The following is a 21,891-nucleotide window of genomic DNA, read 5'->3' on the forward strand; positions in this document are numbered from 1 at the left end:
TACCTTTATTCTTCCTCTTTTGGGGTCACAGAGTCCTCTGAGAGTCTGGTAGACACGACAGAACTTATGGGAAAGGGCCGGCAGCATACACATGCATACTCACAATTTTGTTTTCAGTTTTATGGGTACAGGTTAAACATCTTTGCCTTAAGGGGTAGAATCACTGGGCAAATTGAAACTATGGTAAAGGGCCTGTCCGGGATTCAGAAATTGCCCCCACTGGTGGGCTCTTGGTTAAGACGCATTCCTGGCAGTCCAAGATAGGGGCTGTACTGGGCCCGTGGAGCCAAGATCAGAAGAACTGACCTCTTATTTTTTTTTTTTTAATGTTTACTTCTTTTTTTGAGAGAGAGAACACACATGTGCACACGCACACAAGTGAGGGAGGGGCAGAGAGGGAGAGGGAGACACAGAATCCGAAGCAGACTCTGGGCTCCCAGCTGTCAGCACAGAGCCCGACGTGGGGCTCGAACCCATGAACTGTGGGATCATTCATGAGCTTGAGCTAACGTCAGACATTCAATCGACTAAGCCACCCAGGAGCTCCAGAAGAACCGACATCTTGACAGTATCGAGTCTTCTATCCATGAACATGAATATCTCTTTATTCAGTTCTCTGAGTTCATCATGATTCTTTCGTGTTCTGGGGAGGTCAGTCTTGTTCTATTCAAGCCTTCACCTGATTTGGTGACGCCCTCCACGTTAGGGAGAGCAATCTGTTTCAGAGTCCACTGATTTCAGTGTAAATCTCATCCAGAATCATCCCCAGAGAAAAATCTAGGATAATGTTTGACCAGGTACCTGAGTGCTTGTGTCTCAGCCACATTCACACATGAAATAAACCACTGCAGATAGCAGTTGTGCAAATCATCTAAAGATAGGCTGACTCCTGTAATTAGATCTATACCGAGGGCATGTTAATGTTGATTTTATGCAAGCTTGGTTTTTTCGTTCTTTTAAAAGCTTACACCTAAGGGAAGCTTTGGGAAAAATTTTGAATGGAAGCTATTTTGCTGCTGCAAAGAAAGTAACTTTACATAAAGAAATAAGTCAACTATGTGTGTATGTGAGAGAGACCTGTGAGAATAAAATCTGTAGCAAGAAAGTGTCTTACTCCATTGAACTCGGAACCCTGGCCCTTTGTGATATGTCAATTCAGTGCTGACAGTTTCTCTTGCAGTGTGAGCTAATAAAAGACCCGTAGGAAGTTTTTCTTAGTGGAGAGAAAAAAAGGGACTCTTTGGAAGAGTATTCTTTAAAAGCAGGAACATGTTTCAAGCGAGAGCAGAAATGCCTATAGAGTGAGATATTGGCACCTGGAGGAGAATGGGGGAGAATGTTCTAGAATCGGAGAAATTCCATATTTTACTGGATAAAAAAATCTCTAAGCGGGAAACAATGATTGCGTTTTAAATGTCTTCTAATAGTCTTGGAGGCTCTTTATCTATTAGGCTCCTCCAGATGCGGTGTGGAGTAATATGAGTTACACCTTGAGGATGTCAGCAACATTTGTTATCTTTATGGCTTTTGTTTCGTAAATCTTGGTTGTCTGTGGCAGTAAGGGGTTTAGGGGGACGGTAGAGAGGCAGTCGGTCCCTGGAGGACTGGGGCATGGACGTGCACTGCCTTGTATTTCTGACTTGAGGGTGATGCCATTTTCTGAGATGCACAGGGTCCATGCTGCCTGATGGGGTGACGGTGCGCGTCCCTTCAGAAGGAGAACTCCAGAGAAATACTGACAGGCTGTGACGGCACAGCCTGTGCCGCCTCCTAAGATGTTGACGATGCCACACAGCTTAATTAAAAGGACGGATCTCTGGGGCGCCTGGGTGGCTTAGTCGGTTAAACGACCGACTTTCGCTTAGGTCATGATCTCGCGGTTCGTGGGTTCGAGCCCCGCGTCGGGCTGTGTGCTGACTGCCAGCTCAGAGCCTGGAGCCTATTTCAGAGTCTGCGTCTCCCTCTCTCTCTCTGACCCTCCCCTGCTCACGCTGTCTCTCTATCTCTCTCCTAGAAATAAATAAAAATTTAAAAAAATATATAAAAAAAATAAAAGGACGGATCTCTGGCCTTCTGGGTTTTAGGTGCTACAACTGAAATCTAAAATGATTACTTAAGGATCAGTTGCAAGCCAGGCAAGTGGCGGTTCCTTTGTGCAGGCTCCTGGCGTGCTAGGGAGTTAAGTATTTTATTGAAAGGTCTGTGTCATATCTGTGGAAACACTGTTTCTTCGTCGGAGTCCAACAAGTTACTTTTCAACAGGGAGATTAGTGAAACAGACACAGTTTGCAAAGCCGTCGAATCTGTCCGTCCTGCTTCCTGTGACAGATCCCATGAATCTGCCGTATGCATGCGTTACAGGTATTGGGTATGATGTGACACCAGAGCGAGTGTGGATGGAGTGGACTGTCGTTAAGCAAGTGAGGACAGACGTGTAATTGCACACTGTGTCCGGGCTGTGAGTGGAAAGACTCAGGGACTCCAGGAGGGAATACAGCTGATGCCAGAAGTTAGGGAGGAGGCCCGAGAAGTGATGGTTGAGCTGAGGAGTTTGCTGAGCTGAGGGGAAAGTGTTTGTGCGCCGACGGAGGAGCGTGCCGAGGCCAGTACTGAGGCCCCTGGGATGGAAGAGCTTAGAGAAAACCAGTGTGGAGAGCGAGGGGGAGAGGGAGACAGGCAGGCAGGACATTGTGCCGGGTTTGGGAGTCTGAAATTTACTTTAAGATTTAGTGGCTGCGTGAAATGATCTCCTGTCTTGTTTTAATAGGCTCGTGTTCAAGATGATATTCGAAGTCAAAAGCTATGCTGTCTCTAACAGAGAATTAATATCTGATATAAATAAAGAGCTGCTACAAATCAATATATTTTTTTAAAAGACCAAAGCTTGATTTTATGGATAACAGGTATGATATGTCTTTCAGAAACCAGAAAATTCAGGAAATTTGTGACATAGGCAGTGGGATCTGTGGTTCTAAGTCTCAGAAAGGAGGTCTGGGGGCCCCTGGGCGGCTCCGTCCTTTAAGCGTCCGACTCCTGATTTCAGCTCAGGTCACGATCTCGCAGCTCATGGGTTTGAGCCCCGCATCGGGCTCTGTGCTGACAGCTCAGAGCCTGGAGCTGCTTCAGATTCTGTCTCCCTCTCTCTCTGTCCCTTACCCACTCATGCTCTGTTTTTCTCAAAAATAAATAAGCTTTAATAAACAGAGAAAAGAGGTCTGGTCCATAGAGATAAATTTGGCGGTTGTTGGCACTGCTGTGATTGAAGTCATGTGAGTGGATAAAATTGTCCATGGAAAGACCACAGAGGGAGAAGAAAAGCGAGCCAGCCCAGGACCGGATTCTAAGTAATCCTGAGTCATTGCGAGTGAAAGGGGCCTGAGGAGGCGTGGCTGGAGAAGGAAGAAAACAAATCCAAGCCTGATGACGTGGAAGCCCAGAGAGGACTTTAAGAGAGGATGCCGTCAGTCGTGCAGGTCAGTGGGTGGCTTGGTGATCGTGGGGGAGGAAGTTGAATGGACAGAATAGCGAGTGAAGAGTTCGGTCTCCTTGGCTTAAGTTTGGTTTGGAAGGGGAGCAGAGAAATAGGGTACTGACTGGTTAAAAAGAGTTCAAGGGAGGGTTTTGTAGGATGGGTCATTCTAGAACTTGTAGGTGATGGCTTGGCTCGGTCGTTTTCTTTATGCTGCAGTGCTGGGTCTTGCTGCTTGGGCTTCGGAGGCACACAGACGGGGGAGTCAGGGGAGGCAGGGATGGGGATGGTGGGGCGGTGGAGGTGGGGACCTGGGTGACGATACTGGAAGTGGGTGGTTTTTAAGTAAGGAGAACAAACGTGGCGGTGGCGGTGGCTCCTTGAGACAGACATCTGTCACTTTGCCCTACGTGTCGCCCCTGCCCCAGAGGGCACACACAGCATGTCCTTCTCAGGAGCTGCCCCACACAGTATTGTGCAATCCCTCCCCGCCAGTCCCCTCAACCATGCATTACTGCAAATACGTAAGTGCTGAGGTGCTTGCCTGATTTAAGCAGGCAAATAAAATATCATAAGAGCTTATTAGAAGACATTCATTTTCCAGTGAGCTGTGACTTGCGCCAATTGTAGGAATAATTTAACGACACGGAGGTGTAGTTGCAAAGACATTGTAGTGTCGATGGCAAGAGATCCGGTTTGAACTCAACGTTAGGATAATCTCACCTGTCCTCGGCCTCTCGTTCCTACGTGCTTTCGTGCGTGGCACTGAGAACACAGATTGGTTTGGATGCGGAGGACACGCAGAGGGAACCGTCATATGCGCGGCTGTGTCCACGGAAAAATAAGCAGCGTTCGTGTGTGAGTGTTCGTATTGACGGAAGCGCCGTGTGTCACTTTCCTTCGCTGGTCATCTTGTTCTCCTGAAACTCACGCCAGCACCTCTCTGCCTGGAGTATCTTCTTGTCGTCAGACTGTTCCTGCAAAGTGTACCTAGAGAGATTGCATTTTGCCACTAGGCAGCAGGTGGTCAGTTTTCGAATAATGTGAAGAAGCAGGAATAGAAGCTAAAAATGAACTGGATTCCTGTCATGGTCTCCACTAGGAATTCTTTTCCATAAGGTAGATTTTCTTCTCTGGTTCCCCTTCCGCGGTGTTTGAAGATGCGATCATTAGCATTAATTAGCATGAATATCCAATGTAGGGAGAGGCAATTAAGGGATTAGAAGGCTAAAAAGTATCACCACACTCTGGAAGAGAAATTTTATTCTAATGATAATTTTTGAAATTAATAATATATTAACCGTGTGGGCTTTTTTTTTTTTTTAACCCGTGGTTGTCATTTTATATCCATGATTTGATGTGCAGGTTTATTACAAGTTAAATTTGGATTGCGAGAAACTTGTTAGTGTGTAATTAAAATACCATTTTGAGGGGTACCTGGGTGGCTCAGTCAGGGGTGCATCTGACTCTTGAATTTGTCTCAGGCCATGATCCTAGGGTCACGGGATTGAGCCCCACACTTGGGATTCTCTCTGTCTGTCTCTCTGTCTCTCTCTCTCTCTCTCTCCTCTCTTCCTCTGCCTCTTCCCCATTTGTAGTCCCTCTCTAGCTCAAAAAACAAAAACAAAAAAAGAACCCATCATTTTGAGATATTTCATATACATTCTTCTAAAAGAAAACTTAGTATGTTATATGAACTCTTTAATGGATTAAGTAGGGACTGATGGGCAGCATTAGCAAAGAACACTTCACTTTCCCCGGGGCTTGTACTACACCACTGGAGTCATAACCGCCAGGAAGCTTTATCTCATTAAACGCTTACAGCTGCCCAGTGGGGTGATGTCACGTGTGACCCCATAATAAGCTAATTTCAACGCAAAGGAGCTCTCCTGCTCTCATTCCCGATATCGAGGAAAATTCTAATGTGTAGAATCTTAAGTAGCAAAGGCCTTTTGTGTTAAGAGTCTGCGTAAATACCGACCACGTTTTTTTTAAAAAAGAATTTTTTTAACGTTTATATATTTTTGAGAGAGTGCGAGTGAGCAGGGGAGGGGCAGAGAGAGAGGCAGACAGAATCTGAAACAGGCTCCAGGCTCTGAGCTGTCAGCACAGAGCCCAATGTGGGGCTCGAACCCACGAATCGTGAGACCATGACCTGAGCTGAAGTCAGACACTTAACTGGCTGAGTCACCCAGGCACCCGGATACTGACCAAGGCTTTAATGATTACAATGGCCTCAATGTTCCATGTTTTAATTATGTAGAGTGTTCTTTTTTTTTATTGATGTACAGTTTTGTTTTGTTTTATTTTTTCTTTCTCATTTTTTTTACAAATAGTTTATTGTCAAGTTGGTTTCCATATAACACCCAGTGCTCATCCCCACAAGTGCTCTCCTCCATGCTCCCCCCTCCCCCCTACACCTGTCAGTCCTCAGTTTGTTCTCAGCATTCAAGAGTCTCTCATGGTTTGCCTCTGAGGCTCGTACCACTCATGGTTTCTATTTCAAGAGAGTCATGACCCTCTTATTGTTTTCTTCCAACTGCTCTTAGATCCTGTCTTTGTGAAATCCTGGTCTTCAGAGCAAAAGAATGATATTCCATTTTGTAATTGTTCAATGTATTTATAGCACTAAAAGAGTCTTGGAAGGTTGAATTAAAACTTTTCCTCCAGCCCATAGGTGGCGGGTACTAAAGAGTGGGGTGTGTGTGTGTGTGTGTGTGTGTGTGTGTGTGTGTAAAGACAATTTTTTGATATTTTTCACAAGTTATGTCTTCATCTAGGTTGTGCTTATTACTGAAGGCAGGAGTACTTTTGTCTGCATGTTCAAGCCCGGTAGCGCGTAATGTGGCCGAGTGAACAGAGTAGGAGCTTATCAAACCTGTTGACCTGTGGAGTCGTTTTAATCTATTCTTCTGTTTGTGAGAACAGTTTAATTTGAACCCTTTATGAAAAATTAATGTGGATTCTTTTCTTTAAAACCCTCCAAAGGTAGGAACTTTATGGTCTTTTATTCTTAATAGAAAGCGTAAGCACCTCCATTTATAATTCATAAGATGCACTGTAGCGTCCTCCTTTCGTGAAGTCGGCATTAAAGAATAGTTTCCTGGGAAGTCAAAGGTGGCCACCTGGCATCTTACTGGGAAAGCCCAGTTCTGCTGCGAGCCAGGAGTGTGTGCGGCTCGAGCACTCATATTTCCCTCTTCTGCCTCCAGAGAGCCCATTAAAATGATGGTAAAGGAATAAAAAATGCATAAACCAACAGCGTCACGAACTGAAGAGAGACCAGTGCAGAAAAGAAATGTCAGAATGTTCCTAGCAGCTCGAAAGTTGCTGAAGGCTTGGTGTCAGTCAAAGCCGGGTGGGGGCGGTCACCACCCTCCACATGCTTGGGTGAGGGGGCCCCCTGCAGTGCCGGGTGGGGCCGGGACTCACAAGGTTTAACGGGTGCCTGCAGTCAGAACACTCCCCAGGCTCCCCGTCCCCCAGCCTGGAGGGACGCCCAAGGACTGGAATCCATGTCTGCCCCCCCCGGCTCGTGTCTGAAGAAGCGGGCGCAGGCTCTGGGGGGAACCGATGAGGCCGGTTTGGGGGAGCCACCCGACACCCGCTCTGCATCAGAAGCACCCGCTCCGGGGTGCGGCCCCACCTGCAGGGTTCTCTGCGGTCTGCAGTGGAGACGTGGTACAGGACCAGGGCCCGCCCGGCACTCCAGGGGCACCTCTGATAGAGAGAAGGGGGGACAGCCCCCGAGTCAGAGGCTGCAGGGTCCACAGGAGGAGAAAATCCTCACATTCCTGTATCGAGACGTTTTGAAAATGGCAAAAAAACGAAAAGAAAACAAAAAAAAACCTCTGGAAGGGGGAACAGTAAAGAACAAGACAGAGCCGTCGCAAATTACAAACACGGCCGACGAAGAAATCATTTCAGGGAAGCTTTGGTTGACCGGGAACTGAGGAAATTGCCGGAAAGAACAGGAAGTCGCCTCTGTGTATTTAAACTCTAAGACAAGGGGATGTGACTTTTCTTTTGCCCAGAGTATGTTTGAGTGAGAGTGGCCTCACGGCTGGTAGTTACTCCGTGTTCCCGAGGAGTGGAGCGGTATGGCGGTAGCCCGTCTGTCTTCTCCGTGGGCCTGTCTGTTGAAGCTGGTGACGTGGACGGAAAGGTGAGGCGTGTGCCGTCTGACTTCCGCCTGGATCTCAGTGCTCAGGATCTGCCTGAATGGGCAGCTTTGTGCCCACAAGCCGGTGTCCACGGCAGGCGGCTTCCTTGGGAAGTAACGGATCGTTGCATTCTCTCTGTTGACATGTGTGGGGAGTCCAACAATCCTGGGGGAAAAAAATGATGATAATCTTCTGCCTTTTTTTTTTTTTTAAGTGATCTCTATACCCAGTGTGGGACTCGGACTCATGACCAAAGATCAAGAGTCGCATGCCCTACTGACTGAGCTGGCCAGATGCCCCTGTTTGGAACTCCTTTTATGGACAGCTCTGCAATCCTCATAATGCTGTTGTGGGATTTGGGGGCAATCTCTAAATGTCTTCACAAAAGATGCCTGTGTACATGTGCATGTGTGTGTGTGGTTTCTTTTTCTGGAGCCCATGTTCGTGATTGCTTCCTTCAGTGGTATGTGGGTTCCTCCACAAAATGAGTGTTAACCTGAGGTGTAACTTGGATTCCTCAAAAAGCAACGTTGGATACAATGTACGTATTTTATAGATACTAAGTTTATATAATATTAAAACGATAGAACCTCAAATACACTGTTCATGAGAAGGTCCTTATGAATAAAGCATCTTCTTATGAACTTTTAGGCGTGTCTTTGTATAAGTTAAAAACACGGGGAAATGATGACAGTGTTGTGGACATGCTTTGATCCCCCCACTTTGTTTTCATTTTACTCGTTTCTTTCTTTCTGTAGAGTCCACATTTGACGTCATTGGGTGTGGGGGAGATTGTATATTTTCTGAAATTTAATGTGTAGATCATCTGAAGGAAACGGTAATGACCATGGGTCAAGAAATCGGTTATTCCATTTGAGAAAGATTGTTCTTATGTCCGAGCTAGTTGGTTTTGAGTCTTTGAAGAGAGACGTTCTGTAGTAAATGAAAACTTACAGTCTTAAAATTTCAAGTTAGAAACTTATAGGGACACATGGAAAAATACAGATTGATTTCTATTGCAGTGAATTCAAAGGAATGTCTGGGCCATGTTGACTGTACTAGACTTTAACTGACTTGAAGTTTACTTCAAGTAAGTCTATTGACTGGAAATTGTAGCCTTCGTATGCACAATGTTTTTATATATGGCAGTCTTTTCTGTACTAGATTTTCCATTTGAGCATTTGGAATTTTGAGAACTAAATGTTGACCATAACAGTTTTTCTTTGAAAAGTAACAATATTCCTGAGAATGGTGATTTCCTTTCTGCTTCTTAATAAAAGATTGTCAGTGTGTCTTTACAGCTAAGATACATTTTTCACAGAGAGTAATTTGTCCAGATATTCCATGGCGCATAAAAGATGGCTTCAGAGCCTCGTGTAGAAATATTGATGGATGGTTCTAGGGCCTCTGCAACGGAGGGCTCACAAGGTGTAAATTTCAGAGCCATCTGTAGTCTTCTCTGGCTGCGACTCAGCCCCCTTAAATTTCAGCATCGCATGATGTCTTCATCGGACGATGGCGTATTTAAGACATTTTAACTTAATGTTAACTTTGTGTGGATGTCAGAATCAACCCTTAAATGAAAAACTGAGCTTCCCTCTTGTAGTGGATACGGACATAAATTCTGTCAAGTACAGGACCCTTTTTCACTCAACTACACTGACTGTCATTCTTTTGTAAGGAAATATGAAATCTGTCTTCACTGAGTGCAGTTGTATATGGCCCTAATCTTGAAACATTTGTTTAGATGGTCATTTGCATATTATCTCTTACCATGCCTACAATTTAGGTTGCCGACCTATCTGTAGGCAAACTCTTTGAGAATCACGGAGTCTCACGGAAAGATTCCTAGTAAGATTGGCATCTGCGTGCTTGAGTTTGAAGCTGACTCTGACATTTGTTTTTTTCTATGAACTTGGGAAAAAGTTTAAGAACATCTTCCTCAGAGCATTGTTATGATGATCAAATGATAACCGAGTAAGTTAAAGGGCTTTGTAAAGCTTAAGGTGAATACAGGTTTCAGTCCATCTTGTACACCATAACTCTTCGGTCTTCTCAGTAAGTGCGGACACTTGGAGGGCTCTCTCCACCCAGGCAGGCTGCTGGCACAAATACCACACCGTGGGTGGCTTATAAACAACAGAGATGTAGTTCTCACAGTCCTGGAGGCGCCAACAGATTCTACTTCCTGGTTCATAGCTGGTGTCTTCTGTAGTAGTTTCCTGTGGAGGGAGGGGCGAGGAAGCTCTCTGGGGTCTCCTTTATAAGGGCACTAATCCTAATATAAGCCTAATCCTCTCCCCCAGGGTCCTACCTTCTAACGCAGTCACCTTGGGCGTTGGGATTCAATATGAATTTTGGGGGACACAGCCCGTTTTGTACATAGCAAAGGGCTAATTTAGAAATAGGTATAACATTGAAAAATGATTGCTGCACTCTTTTTTTTAATGTTTATTTATGTTTGAGAGAGAAAGAGTGTGAGCAGGCAGAGAGACAGGGGGAGACACAGAATTGGAAGCAGGCTCCAGGCTCTGGGCTGTCAGCACAGAGCCCAACACAAGGCTCGAACCTACGAACCGTGAGATCATGACCTGAGCCGAAGTCAGACACTTAACCGACCGAGCCACCCAGGCGCCCTGATTGCTGCACTTCCTGATGATGGAGAAGAACACAACACAGTGAGAGTTTCTGCCCCAAATGGATGCATTTCCTTATGAGTGTGTGTGTGTGTGTGTATGTAAAATGAGGCAGATGGTGTTTTATTTGAGAAAAACATCTAGTGGTAAAAGTTGATGAATGGGTGAGTTCCTGGTTATTAGGCAGGTTATTAGGCGGGGTCAGGACGTTATATGGCCGAAAGCTGGGCTTTTTAGCCTTGTCTGGATCCATTTTATTTTGCCTGCATTCTTCCACCTTGGTTTTCCTCTTGGTCTTACGACCACAAATGGGCGCAGGGAGGGGCTCGTGACTGAGCTGCAGGTTCGAGACTGAAGTGACAGGTGCTCCGTGTCCCCTCCTGCTGACAGCCATGCAGAGCATTCCAGAGCTTCGAGCTGGAATTGTGGAGACAAACAATACGTATTTGGTGAGAGTGTTTAGTAATTTCGTATACACTTATAACAACACAAGAGCTAGTATTTATCAATCGCCCGGTACGTGCCTGGTGAGGTTATATTTTATTGACATATGTATCTCCTTTACTCTTTATCGCATCCCATGAGCAGAAATGTCGTTAGCACCATTATACAGATGAGGAAAGAGTATGAGATAAATTGGGTAAGTTACTCAAAGGTATAGCCAGTGATGGCAGAGCCTCCCACGGAGTCCAGATCCCACCTCATGCCGCGACCTACCTTTTGCCTCCACAACATTATGTCCTAGTCGCCTTCTGTGAGGACTCTTCCTTTGGGTTTGAGCAAGAAACTGTTGCTTCATGCCTTTTGCAGAGCACAGGCGGCTCACAAAAGCTAAGTAGCGGATGGTCGTAGGTGGTGCTGCCGGGCTGGCTCTCCATGTGCCCCCCAGAGTGGGTGGATGGGGACCTGAGGCTTGCTGCCCCGCCGTGGCTGACTTTGTGAGTCCTGTGATGGCCCCGGAAGGTCCAGGGCCTCTCCCGGGTGTGAAACCTTCGGGCATCTGCGATTTGGGGAGACACACCGGGAGTTACCGGTTTCTCAAGTCTCAGAGTCTAAGCCCTTGGAGATCATTGGCCTCCAGCATCTGCTATTCCTTCGTTCAAAGATGTGTCCACTGCGTCCTTCCGTGTTCTCGGTGTGGTCCCCGCTGCTTGGAGAGAGACGTCACTTTGGTAGAGACCTGCACTAGCTTCTACTTGGGCTTCTCTGCCATCAGCGTCTTTTGTTTCCATTCAAGCCTTTATGCTATTTTCAGATTGATTTTATACAGGGACTTCCTGTTTGTTCAGTGTGCATCGTGCTGGCTTTCCGGGCGGCCCCTGGGCACAGTTTGCCAGGGTCCGTGCTCGGGCTGGACGCAGCCTTCCCCCACATCTCCCTCCCTCTGCTCCCCCCAGCCATCAGCTGCTTGTCTCGGTGCCCAAATCCCTTCTTCTTCTTCTTCTTCTCCACCTGTAAAACCTTTCCTGTCATTCAGAGCCTGCTGCTGGCTTCCCCCTGACCCTTCTGCCCCGACAGATCTCTTTTCTTCTCAGAATCTCCCGAATTTTGTGCTTGACGGTATCTTCTTTTTGATGGTGGAAGTTTCTGAATAGATGCTAAGACAACGGGGCCCATATTCTTTCACTTCTTTGATACCCAGCAAAATGGAGGCATGTGGTGGGCATGAAGTCACCCGCTGTTGTTGACAGGTTTCTTTTTTTTAATTGTTTTTATTTATTTTTGAGACAGAGCATGAGCAGGGGAGGGGCAGAGAGAGAGGGAGACACAGAATCCGAAACAGGCTCCAGGCTCTGACCTGCCAGCCCAGAGCCCGACGCAGGGCTCGAACCCACGAACCGTGAGATCATGACCTGAGCCAAAGTTGGACACTTAACCGACTAAGCCACCCAGGCATCCCTGTTGACAGATTTCTCGTCTCTGTTTTAGAACTGAAGTCTGTTGCCTAAAATTAAGAAAGTCTCAAAACTACCCGGGTATACAGGGAAGTGCTGTGATTTTAGGCTTCTCGGACACTCCCCCGCTGTGTTGAAGTCTGTTTTTATTTCTTCTTTTGTCTCGCCAGCAATCAAAGAGAAGTACACAGACTGGACAGAGTTCCTCATTCGGGACTTGACTGGCTCCCGGACGGCGCCCGCCAGCCTCCTGGAAGGTGTATGTATTACCGTTATTCCGTTATTCTGTGTCTGAAGCATCACAGTTATATGTGCACCTTTGCATATAGCCTTCAGCAGGTGCCTGCGTGTGCAGAGCGCTCTCTGCCCAAGTGGCCTCACCTCCTGTTTCCCGAATTGCTTTGGTTAATCTTAGGGCGCTGTAGACCGTTCACCTGCGCCACGGTCAGCAAGTGGAGATTTTGCTTCACGTCCTTTGGTGGCAGTGTTAGGATATCTTTCCACTGCCCTGCACATTTCAGCCTCCATCCTATATTGGTCAATATAAATAAAGTCCTGTGGAATAACTGGTCGTAGGGAAGTGACCAGTTAGCATATGCGTGCTCTCGTATAGTCGCAGGTATCCTGAAAAGCAGTTCCCCTCACTGCTCCATTGGGGACGTATAACCTCATGATCATACCACACAGGTGTTACGGAATAACTGAATTCGCTTCCCCTTATGAAAACAAGAGAATTGGCTGATCATATTTCAGTGTGGTTAAGGTATTTTTAAGGCACCGAAGGAAAAAAAAAAACGGTTTAATCTGCAATCCTGATGGTTCATTTGACAATAATTTCGTGATAAGGCATTTCAATATTTACAATAGAATAGAAGGAACAGTGGACTGTCAAAGCAATTATCGAGTTACCAAATCTGTTTGAAAAATGCATCCCCAAACAGGGAACACATAGTAAATAACAAGGAATACGATGTGGATTTTGATGCTGTCATTATTCTCTTAACGTTAACTGTACATTTTCTTGCTCTTGTAAATGACACTGACTTATGGAGCAGTGCTGTCTAATATATAGTTATCCGGTTTTGTGCTGTGAAGATTTTGCCTGATGTATTTGCTTATCTTAATGGTTCTCAATTTAATTGTTTGGTTAACAAATCAAAATGATGGTTCTTCACCCTTTCAGAAGGACAAATTGTCTTTCTCTGTTCATTGTTTTTTTTTTTTTAAACATATTTGCCCGCAAGGCTGACTGAACAAACACCCTTTTCGTGTGCTAACTTATGCTGAGAGGGTTGCTTATATGGGGCAGTAATTCTATATATTCTCTAAACTATTGGGTCAAGTGTACAAATAAATTTACAGTAATTGTCCAATGTAGCTGAGCATTAAATGTGTAATAAACGTGCCATCTACACGTATTCACTCAAGTATGAGAGTCTTCACATTAGAGTGGTAGCTCTTTTAAGATAAATCTGTTGAGTTACAGTATAAAGGGACATCTCCATAGCGGATAGATCTGTCTATGGGAAAAGTAGATATTTAGCTACCACATATTTCCTAGCTCGAGGCAAATTTGGTGTAACTCTCCTTAAAAGCATGCTTATTTCCAACAAACCCGGTTCTATCTGGGAAGGGTGATTTGTTTGGTGAGAACCGAGCGCAAACTGTTATGTTGTTTACTTGTGATTCTCGCTGGGCAGAGGGCTGGTGGGATGGGCGTGTGGGGGGCGGGGAGTGCGCAGGGGAGGGGCTGTGGGTGTGGAAAGGATGGGGGTGGAGGGAAACAGCAGACTGTTTGCCAATAGCTTGGATGATGGTGTGAGAAGATATTATCTTCTGCTGTCATCTGTTTCCGTGAGAACCTTAAAGTAAAGTTTAAAATAAGGAGTTTTGCTTCTGTTTAAACAGCCTCTGCGAGGGAAAGACCCTATAGACCTCATTACAGTTGATTCCTTAATAGAACTTCAGGATTCTCAGGACCCTTTTCAGTACTGGATAGTTAGTGTGATTGAAAATGTTGGAGGAAGATTACGCCTTCGCTATGTGGGATTGGAGGACACTGAATCCTATGACCAGTGGTTGTTTTACTTGGATTACAGACTTCGACCAGTTGGTTGGTGTCAAGAGAATAAATACAGAATGGACCCACCTTCAGGTAAGCTCCCGCGCTTTGGCTGCTGTGAGGTATTTTGGGAAAAGGTGTGATGTTTTCCTCGATGAGTCTCTGGAGAATTCGTTTAGCTCTGTGTCATCTTTTACATACGTGTATGTGAATGTTGAGCCTTTTAACTTCAGGGCGCCTTCTATAGAAGACAAAACTCAAGACCTCAGGTAATAGTGTTCTAAAAGGAGACAGCAGTGGAGGCTGTGGTGATGGTAATCTCGTTCCTTTGGAATTCCTGGTTCACAGATGAAAAACATAGTGGATTGGGGCTTGATCATATTCTCCCTTTTGATCTAGGAATTTTGATGGTCTTGGAAGTAGGTTCCCTAATCTCTGTCTGTCTGTACATCCTCTATCCATTCATCTACCCATCTACTCATCCACTCACCCACTCACCGTCTCATCCGTTCATTTGTTCATCCGTCTCTGTTCATCCATACCTTGCCCCTCATCCATATCCCTTCCTCCATCGGTCCATCTACCTGTCCATCCACTTACCTACCTATCCATCTGCTCACCCATCCCTTCACCCTCCCAGCCTCCCACTCACTTCCCATCCATCCATCCATCCATCCATCCATCCATCTGAATATCTAAACCAAGTGCTTATCGTTATATAATCTGTGCTGACCTGGAAATGGCAAAGAGAAAATCATCATATGTTTTTTCCCGGCACATCATGGGTATTAATTAGCTTCAAAGGCACTGTCGTATGACTTTCCACAGGTGTAATTGGATAGAACAGTGCATTATGCTTCCTGACATACTTCATTGGGTGAAAATCTCACTGTTCACAAACTAACCATTCTGGAATGTTTACTATGTGCCACGTGATTTTACATCTACTGTGCTATTTGTTTTGATTACCAAAAAAAAAGTGCTGCATGTTTGATGTGAATATTTCCATTTCCAGCAGAGAAAATTTGGGACTGAAATTAAGCTACTTGGTCAAGGTCATGCTCCCCATTTCTTCCTGTCCCTCCTGCTTGCCCATACCAGCCTTACCATTTTTTAATGGTTGTCCTCAGAACAGCAACAAAAAATGTTGGGTCCTTATGGAATTAAAGATGGCAAGGTAGAAATATTAATGTCTTCCAGAAATTGCTGTTTTTCATCCTAGTCAGTTTCACCAGGTATATCGGAAGTAAGGAGCCAAATCTTTTATTAAAATTGCCAGCTATCTCTTTTCCTGCCGTATTAGATGCTAGTGCTCATCCTGAGTACGTGGAGCCAAGGAGTTCATGTTTCTCCTTTCTGTCCCTCAAGGGCTTTGGTTGGAAAAAAAAAAGAAGTTCTTGGTTCTGTATGTCGTGTATTTGCATTTATGTTGAGTTTGACAGGCATGTAGGCACATAACATGGTATTCTATTAGTATTCTTGTTGTTACCGTTTTGAGAAGCAGCCAAGAAATCCAGTTATACCCTGAGTAATTTTGGACTCTTTGCTGACACAGGGCCTGTCAGTGTTGAGAAAAGATCTAAGCTCACATTTGCCTTGGGATTCGTAACCTGGCAGGAGAAATTTACTTTGTGTGGGGAGTTGAGTGTGTAAATCTTAGCTTCGTGTCTAATTGCTTTATAAATTTTAGGAGATCCCTATATTTGCCACTGTGAACATTTATAGCAAAGCAAAGGATTATTCCTTAGGTTCTGTGCACTGTTCCTTTGCTGTGGAGTCTGGGAACTCATACTCAAAGGCAAGAATAATGGAAAGTGTCACCATAGAAACTTAGGAATTTTTTGCACAGGAGCTCTCTCGCTCTCTTCCTCTCTCTCTTAGATAATTTAATGTCTTCATAAGAGAAGAATAAATTGTTTTTACTGGTCTTAGTAAATTTCTGGACACGAGTTGTCCATTCCACCCAAGAGTTCGTGGGTGTCCTTAAAGAATTTGGAGAAGGCATTCATCGTTAAGAAGCTATTTTCTTAACACTTAAATTGTGAGCGAGAGAGGTTTTGCATGGGGGGGGGGGAGAATAAGAGGCCAAAGGACACGCCAAGCATGGCTTTCAGTTCTTCAGATGCAGGCGTTACAAGATGAAAACGGGGTTCCATTGCCTCATTCAGCAGAACAACACCTGGGGTGGCGATTATTTGATTATCCATGTTTTGTTATTTTTTAAAAAGTTTTTACTTAAATTCCAGTTAGTTAGCACACAGTTTCGTATTAGTTTCAGGTGTACAGTTGTACAGTTGGTGATTCAGCCATTCCATACGTCCCCGGCGCTGGTCACGACAGGTGCATCCTTTATCTCCGTCACCTGCGTCATCCATCCCCCACCCACCTCCCCTCTGGTGACCATCAGTTTATTCTCTATAGTTAATAGTCTGTTTATTGGTCTCTTTCTCTCTCTGTCTCTCTCTCTCTCTCTCTTCCTTCCCTCCCTCCCTCCGTCCCCCTCTCCCCACTTTGGTTTTTGTTTTGTATATTAAATTCCACAGATGATTGAGATCTTATGGTATTTGTCTTTCTCTGAAGTGGCTTATTTCACCTAGCATCACACTCTCTAGCTCCATCCATGTTGTTGCAAACGGCAAGATTTCATTCATTTTTATGGCTGAGTAATACTCCATCGTATACACACACACACACACACACACACACACACACACACACACACCACATCTTCTTTACCCATTCACCTTGTGACGCGCGCTTGGGCTGCCTCCCTCGTGGCTGCTGTAGACAACGCCGCTATAAAGCTAGGGTCCCTGTGTTTTACACATGCGAACAGAACTCAGTACTTTGGGTTCGTGTAAATTAATCTCAAGACCCAGAGTGACTTAAAACTTACACGGTAGTGCTCTTTCCTTAACGGAAATATACGTGGGAATAAAGTCTCAGACTTACATAAAAAGATTAGCTATTGTTCTTATTCCCAAACACCCTTAACTAGTTGGAAAGTGTTGGGTGGTGAGGGGCAGGAGGGAGATAGGGAGGTGTGGGGCGGGGGAGAGAGGAGAGATGCTGAGGGCGCCCTGGGAGTCAGCCCTGGGGTCCCCTGCCCCCCATGCCTCCCTCGCTGTGTCCCCACGAACACCACCGTCGCTGACACGAAACATGGCTCATCCTTCAGTTTTACTTATTCTTTCCACTTGTTAAAGGGCATGAGATTTCTCAACTGTCCAGTACACATGAAGGTAGAAATAAGGAATGGATAGTGGCCAGACAGTTTTCAAAAACTCCAGGAAAAGGGGCTGCTTGTATGCCGTCCAGCAGAGAGAACGCGACGGTCACTGCGCCTCTCCATCTCGGGCTCGAACCGGAGAAGATAGGTCGGGGCGGTGAGGATAGAAAGAGGGGACAGAGGCGCCCACGTCACACCCAGGGCTGTCCCGGGGCATGTGGGTGCTGACGGAGCAGGTCGCATCCAGCTTCGGTGAAGATGGAGCCGGAGAGGATGAAGTGCCAGGTGACGAGAAGGAGGGCAGCCACTGCCTGAAGTCCTTCGTGGTTCAGGCTGTGTCAGGAGGGGAATCCTGCCAGCAGGAGCCTTCCTTCTGCGCTGGGTGGGAGGCAGTCTGCGGTCAGACCCGTGCCCCTTCTCCGGCCACGCAGCCCTGACACTGTACTCATCGAGTGGCTCTCCCGCACCTCAGCTTCCTCCGGCTTCCACGGGGCTGCTAGGCACGTCCTGTCCTCGGGGAGCCAATCCTCCAGATGTGGCACTGGCCACCCCCTCGCTTCGTTCACAGTCCCGTCGTGAGGGGATTCAGTGACACTAACTGAACACCTGTGTCTGATTCTCTGCTTGTGTCCCCAGTGCCTGGTATGGTACCTGGCACCTCATAGGTGCTCAGTGAGTATTTGTCCAGTGCACTGACTGGATAAAAAGTTGGGTATGTCTTAGGGAGCAAGGGAACCAGCCACGTCCACCTTCCAGGAGCCAAATGATTGTTGGGGATCTGGAAGCCAATCTGGGGACCTAGAGTGAAGATGCCCCCAAAATGGCAAGGGCTGTGCTGTCCTCTTTGTCCCTGATGGGTGAGGGGAGCTTTTCAAAACAGGGTCCGGTCAAGCAGAGATGGTCTTTGTTGATGTGATCTGTTCTTTAGCCCCCGCATGGCCCCAGGACGCACCCCACGCATGGGAATATGGTCTGTGGGGTGATTTTCGTTCCTCTAGAAGAGGTCACACATGACTCAAGCTCCAGGAGGCTGGCAGAGTCGGAAGAATGTGGACTTGGAGCCAGGGCCCGAGTTAGCTGCTTCTGCACTCCGTCCCTCGCTACAGAGCCCTGGGCAGCCCCTCTACTTCCCTCCTCTGTCAAACGGGGGTAATGGAGCGTTTGCTGTGTTGTGGGGTGTTAACAAGATACCATGAGTGATGGGTGTTTTCTAGGTATTCAGTCTGTGATCAGAGTTTCATGGTTTAGTTGGTTTTCTAGGAAATTTGAGAAGGCTGTGGAGACCAGGGGTCTCTCAGAGACCCCCCCCGCCGCCTGTCCTCATATTTCTGGATGTTCAGAAAGCAAGGGAGACTCTTACATGTTGTCGCAGAAATGAAGGACCAGAAGCTTTCCAAGGGCTTTGGCATTTCTCTTTCTTGATGTTTTTCNCTCTTCCTTAGAAAGTTTCTGAACTATTTCTTAGTCCAAAGATGGTTGTCGCTTTCTGTATTAGTTAGCCCAGACAGCCATACAAAATAAGTATGGTACAGATGATCTTCTCATGGTTTTCCCGGATGCGAGTCCAAGATGTGGGTGTTGGTAGGGTTGAGTTCTGGGTAAAGCCCACTTCTTCATCTGTGGGTACCCCCTTCTTTACGTGCACATGGAAAGAGAGAGAGACAGAGAGCTGCGGTGCTAATCTCATCATGGAGACCCCACCTTTACGATCTCATCTAACCCCAGTTACCTCCTAAAGGCTCCATCTCCAAACACCATCCCATTGGGGGTTAGAGCTTCAACACACCAATTTTTAGGAGACACCAGTATTCAGTCCATAGGCTTCCCTAGCATCTGTAAACAAGCACAGATCAGTCTTTGCTCACTGGTGAGACAAGGAAGGAGTGGAGGTCATAAGGTGCATCAAAAGGGGGATCACACCCTCCAGTCTGAGGTGCGAGCTGGTGGTCTTCTGCTCCCCTCCTGTGTTCTGCAGCTCTCGCCTTGCCAGAGCCAGCCAAACGCTAGCCCAGAGTGTGAGCACCTCATTTCCATGTAGGCTTCTAGTTAAAGATGGGTCAGGCCAGATTTTAATTGCTTATTACTTCCCTGCAAACAGAAATCGACATGATACACTCTATTAAATTACCTGCAACACAATCATTTTAAGAAAATGGTTTATGTTCTTTTAATGGTGCTATTTATTGTCCATAAACCTGCCGGTGTAACCAAGCGCCTCTCTGTCCTAATGAAACACACGCACGGAATATTGTTCTCTGTTTATTGATACCGTTAGATGTTTAGCTTTTGCAGGTGGTTGAGCGTTCTGGAAACCACTGCATTTGTTTTTTTTTTTTTTTTATATTAACAATACTTTTTTTTTTACTAATAGTTTATTGTCAAATTAGTTTCCACATAACACTCAGTGCTCATCCCCACAAGTGCCCTCCTCCATGCCCATCCCCCCTCCCCCCCACATCCATCAGTCCTCAGTTTTTGTCAGCATTCAAGAGTCTCTCATGGTTTGCCTCTCTCCCTTTCCCCCACCATTTCCGCCCTTCTTCTCCCCCTTGTTCCTCCGTCAAGTTCCTCCTAATCCTCCTATACGTGCAAACATATGATATTTGTCCTTCTCTGCCTGACTTATTTCGCTCAGCATAACACCCTCAAGGTCCATCCATGTTGCTACACATGGCCAGATTTCATTGTTTCTCATTGCCATGTAGTATTCCATGGTATAGATAAACCACATCTTCTTGATCCATTCATCTGTTGATGGACACTTAGGCTCTTTCCATGTTTTAGCTATTGTGGAGAGTGCTGCTATGAACATTGGGGTACATGTGCTCCTATGCGTCAGCATTTCTGTATCCCTTGGGTAAATTCCTAGCAGTGCTATTGCTGGGTCCTAGGGGAGTTCTATTGTTAGTTTCCTGAGGAACCTCCACACTGTTTTCCAGAGGGGCTGTACCAGTTTACATTCCCACCAACAGTGTAGGAGGGTGCCCGTTTCTCCACATCCTCGCCAGCATCTAGAGTTCTCTGATTTGTTCATTTTAGCCACTCTGACTGGTGTGAGGTGGTATCTCAGTGTGGTTTTGATTTGTATTTCCCTGATGAGGAGGGATGCTGAGCATCGTTTCATGTGTCTGTTGGCCATCTGGATGTCCTCTTTGGAGAAGTGTCTGTTCATATCTTCTGCCCATTTCTTCACTGGGTTGTTTGTGTTTCGGGCGTGTAGTTTGGTGAGTTCCTTATAGATTCTGGATATTAACCCTTTATCTGATATGTCATTTGCAACTATCTTTTCCCATTCCGTTGGTTGCCTATTAATTTTCTGGGTTGAAACCACTGCATTTGATTTTCACCTTTTGAGAGAGGTGTGCCTTGCCACGGGGTTAAATTCCATTTCAGGGCTTCATCTCCTCAAAAAGAAGACCGGGAATCATAAGGTCGTAGGGCAGAGACAAAAGTCGCACGGAACCTGGGTTTCTTAGTCCGTTCAGGCTGCTCTAGGAGAACACATACCACAGACCGGGCATTTATTTCTCCCAGTTCTGGAAGCTGCAGGTCTGAGGATCCGGCGCCCACAGATTTGGTGTCCACTTCCTGGGTCACAGGCAGCCCCTCTTCTTGCATGTGGTAGGAGGGGCGAGGGAGCTCTCTGGGGTCTCTTTGATAAGGGCACGAATCCTGTTCGTGGGGGCTCCCCCCTTTTGACCTCCCAAAGGCCTCACCTCCTAACCATCACTTTGGGGGGAGGATTCCACCATGACTTTGGCGGGGACCATGGAGAGCAGAGCATCGGGCTTCCGTTTGCTGGGAGAGAGATCGCATCAAGAAGACTGAGATGTCGTGGTGGGCGCGGTGGCGCCCCGCCAGTGTGTGTGGCCACCTGCCAAGTACCACGGCGGGCGGTGAGCATCCCTGCCGGGGTCTGCACATCACCTCACTCTGTTCCGGCAGCCTGGGTCCAGCCCCGGCCAAGTGGGGCTTTTGCTCTGGTCTTGCGTAGTTTTTTGTGACCCACTCTTCTCTTCCCCTCCTCTCTGTCTCTGGAGCTCCCCGGCCCCCGACACCGCAGTTACACACGACCGGGGGGGCTCAGGCACCTGCACGGTGGACCTTCTCTTCCTTTTCTCACCCTGCGGATCTTGTCTTTGACAATCGCCTTCCTTTTTCCTGACTTGGCTCTCTTTTTACCACTGTGCCAGGGTTGAACTCTCTGTTGACCAGCTTCCAGGTCTCCGGGACGGTGAATTTGTTACTCCCTCACTCAGGAAATGTAGGCTCTTGTGCATCCTTTCCCTCCTGAGCCTCCTGACCTGCTGCACTTGGGGTCCTCTGGCTTGGCTTCCTTGAGCAATTGCCTCCCTCTCACCGAGGCTTTAACGCAGTGCCCCCGAGCCGAAGCATTGCTGTGTTTCAGGGGATCCGTCTCCTCCTCATGGGGCTTAT

The 21,891-nt window shown here is 46.6% G+C and overlaps 1 protein-coding gene across 1 annotated transcript in view; it reads left to right on the forward strand.

Annotated features, from left to right (window-relative positions):
• The window catches only part of SFMBT2 (Scm like with four mbt domains 2), a 201,050-nt gene that overhangs the window by 81,656 nt on the left and 97,503 nt on the right, over positions 1-21,891 (forward strand). Inside the window, exons 5-6 of the mRNA XM_077758536.1 lie at positions 12,334-12,422; positions 14,072-14,318. Of these exons, the coding sequence (XP_077614662.1) occupies positions 12,334-12,422; positions 14,072-14,318 (336 nt within the window). The remainder of the gene's footprint in view (positions 1-12,333; positions 12,423-14,071; positions 14,319-21,891) is intronic.

Source organism: Crocuta crocuta, unplaced genomic scaffold, assembly GCF_008692635.1.
Source record: "Crocuta crocuta isolate KB4526 unplaced genomic scaffold, BGI_CrCroc_1.0 scaffold32, whole genome shotgun sequence".
NCBI lineage: Eukaryota > Metazoa > Chordata > Mammalia > Carnivora > Hyaenidae > Crocuta > Crocuta crocuta.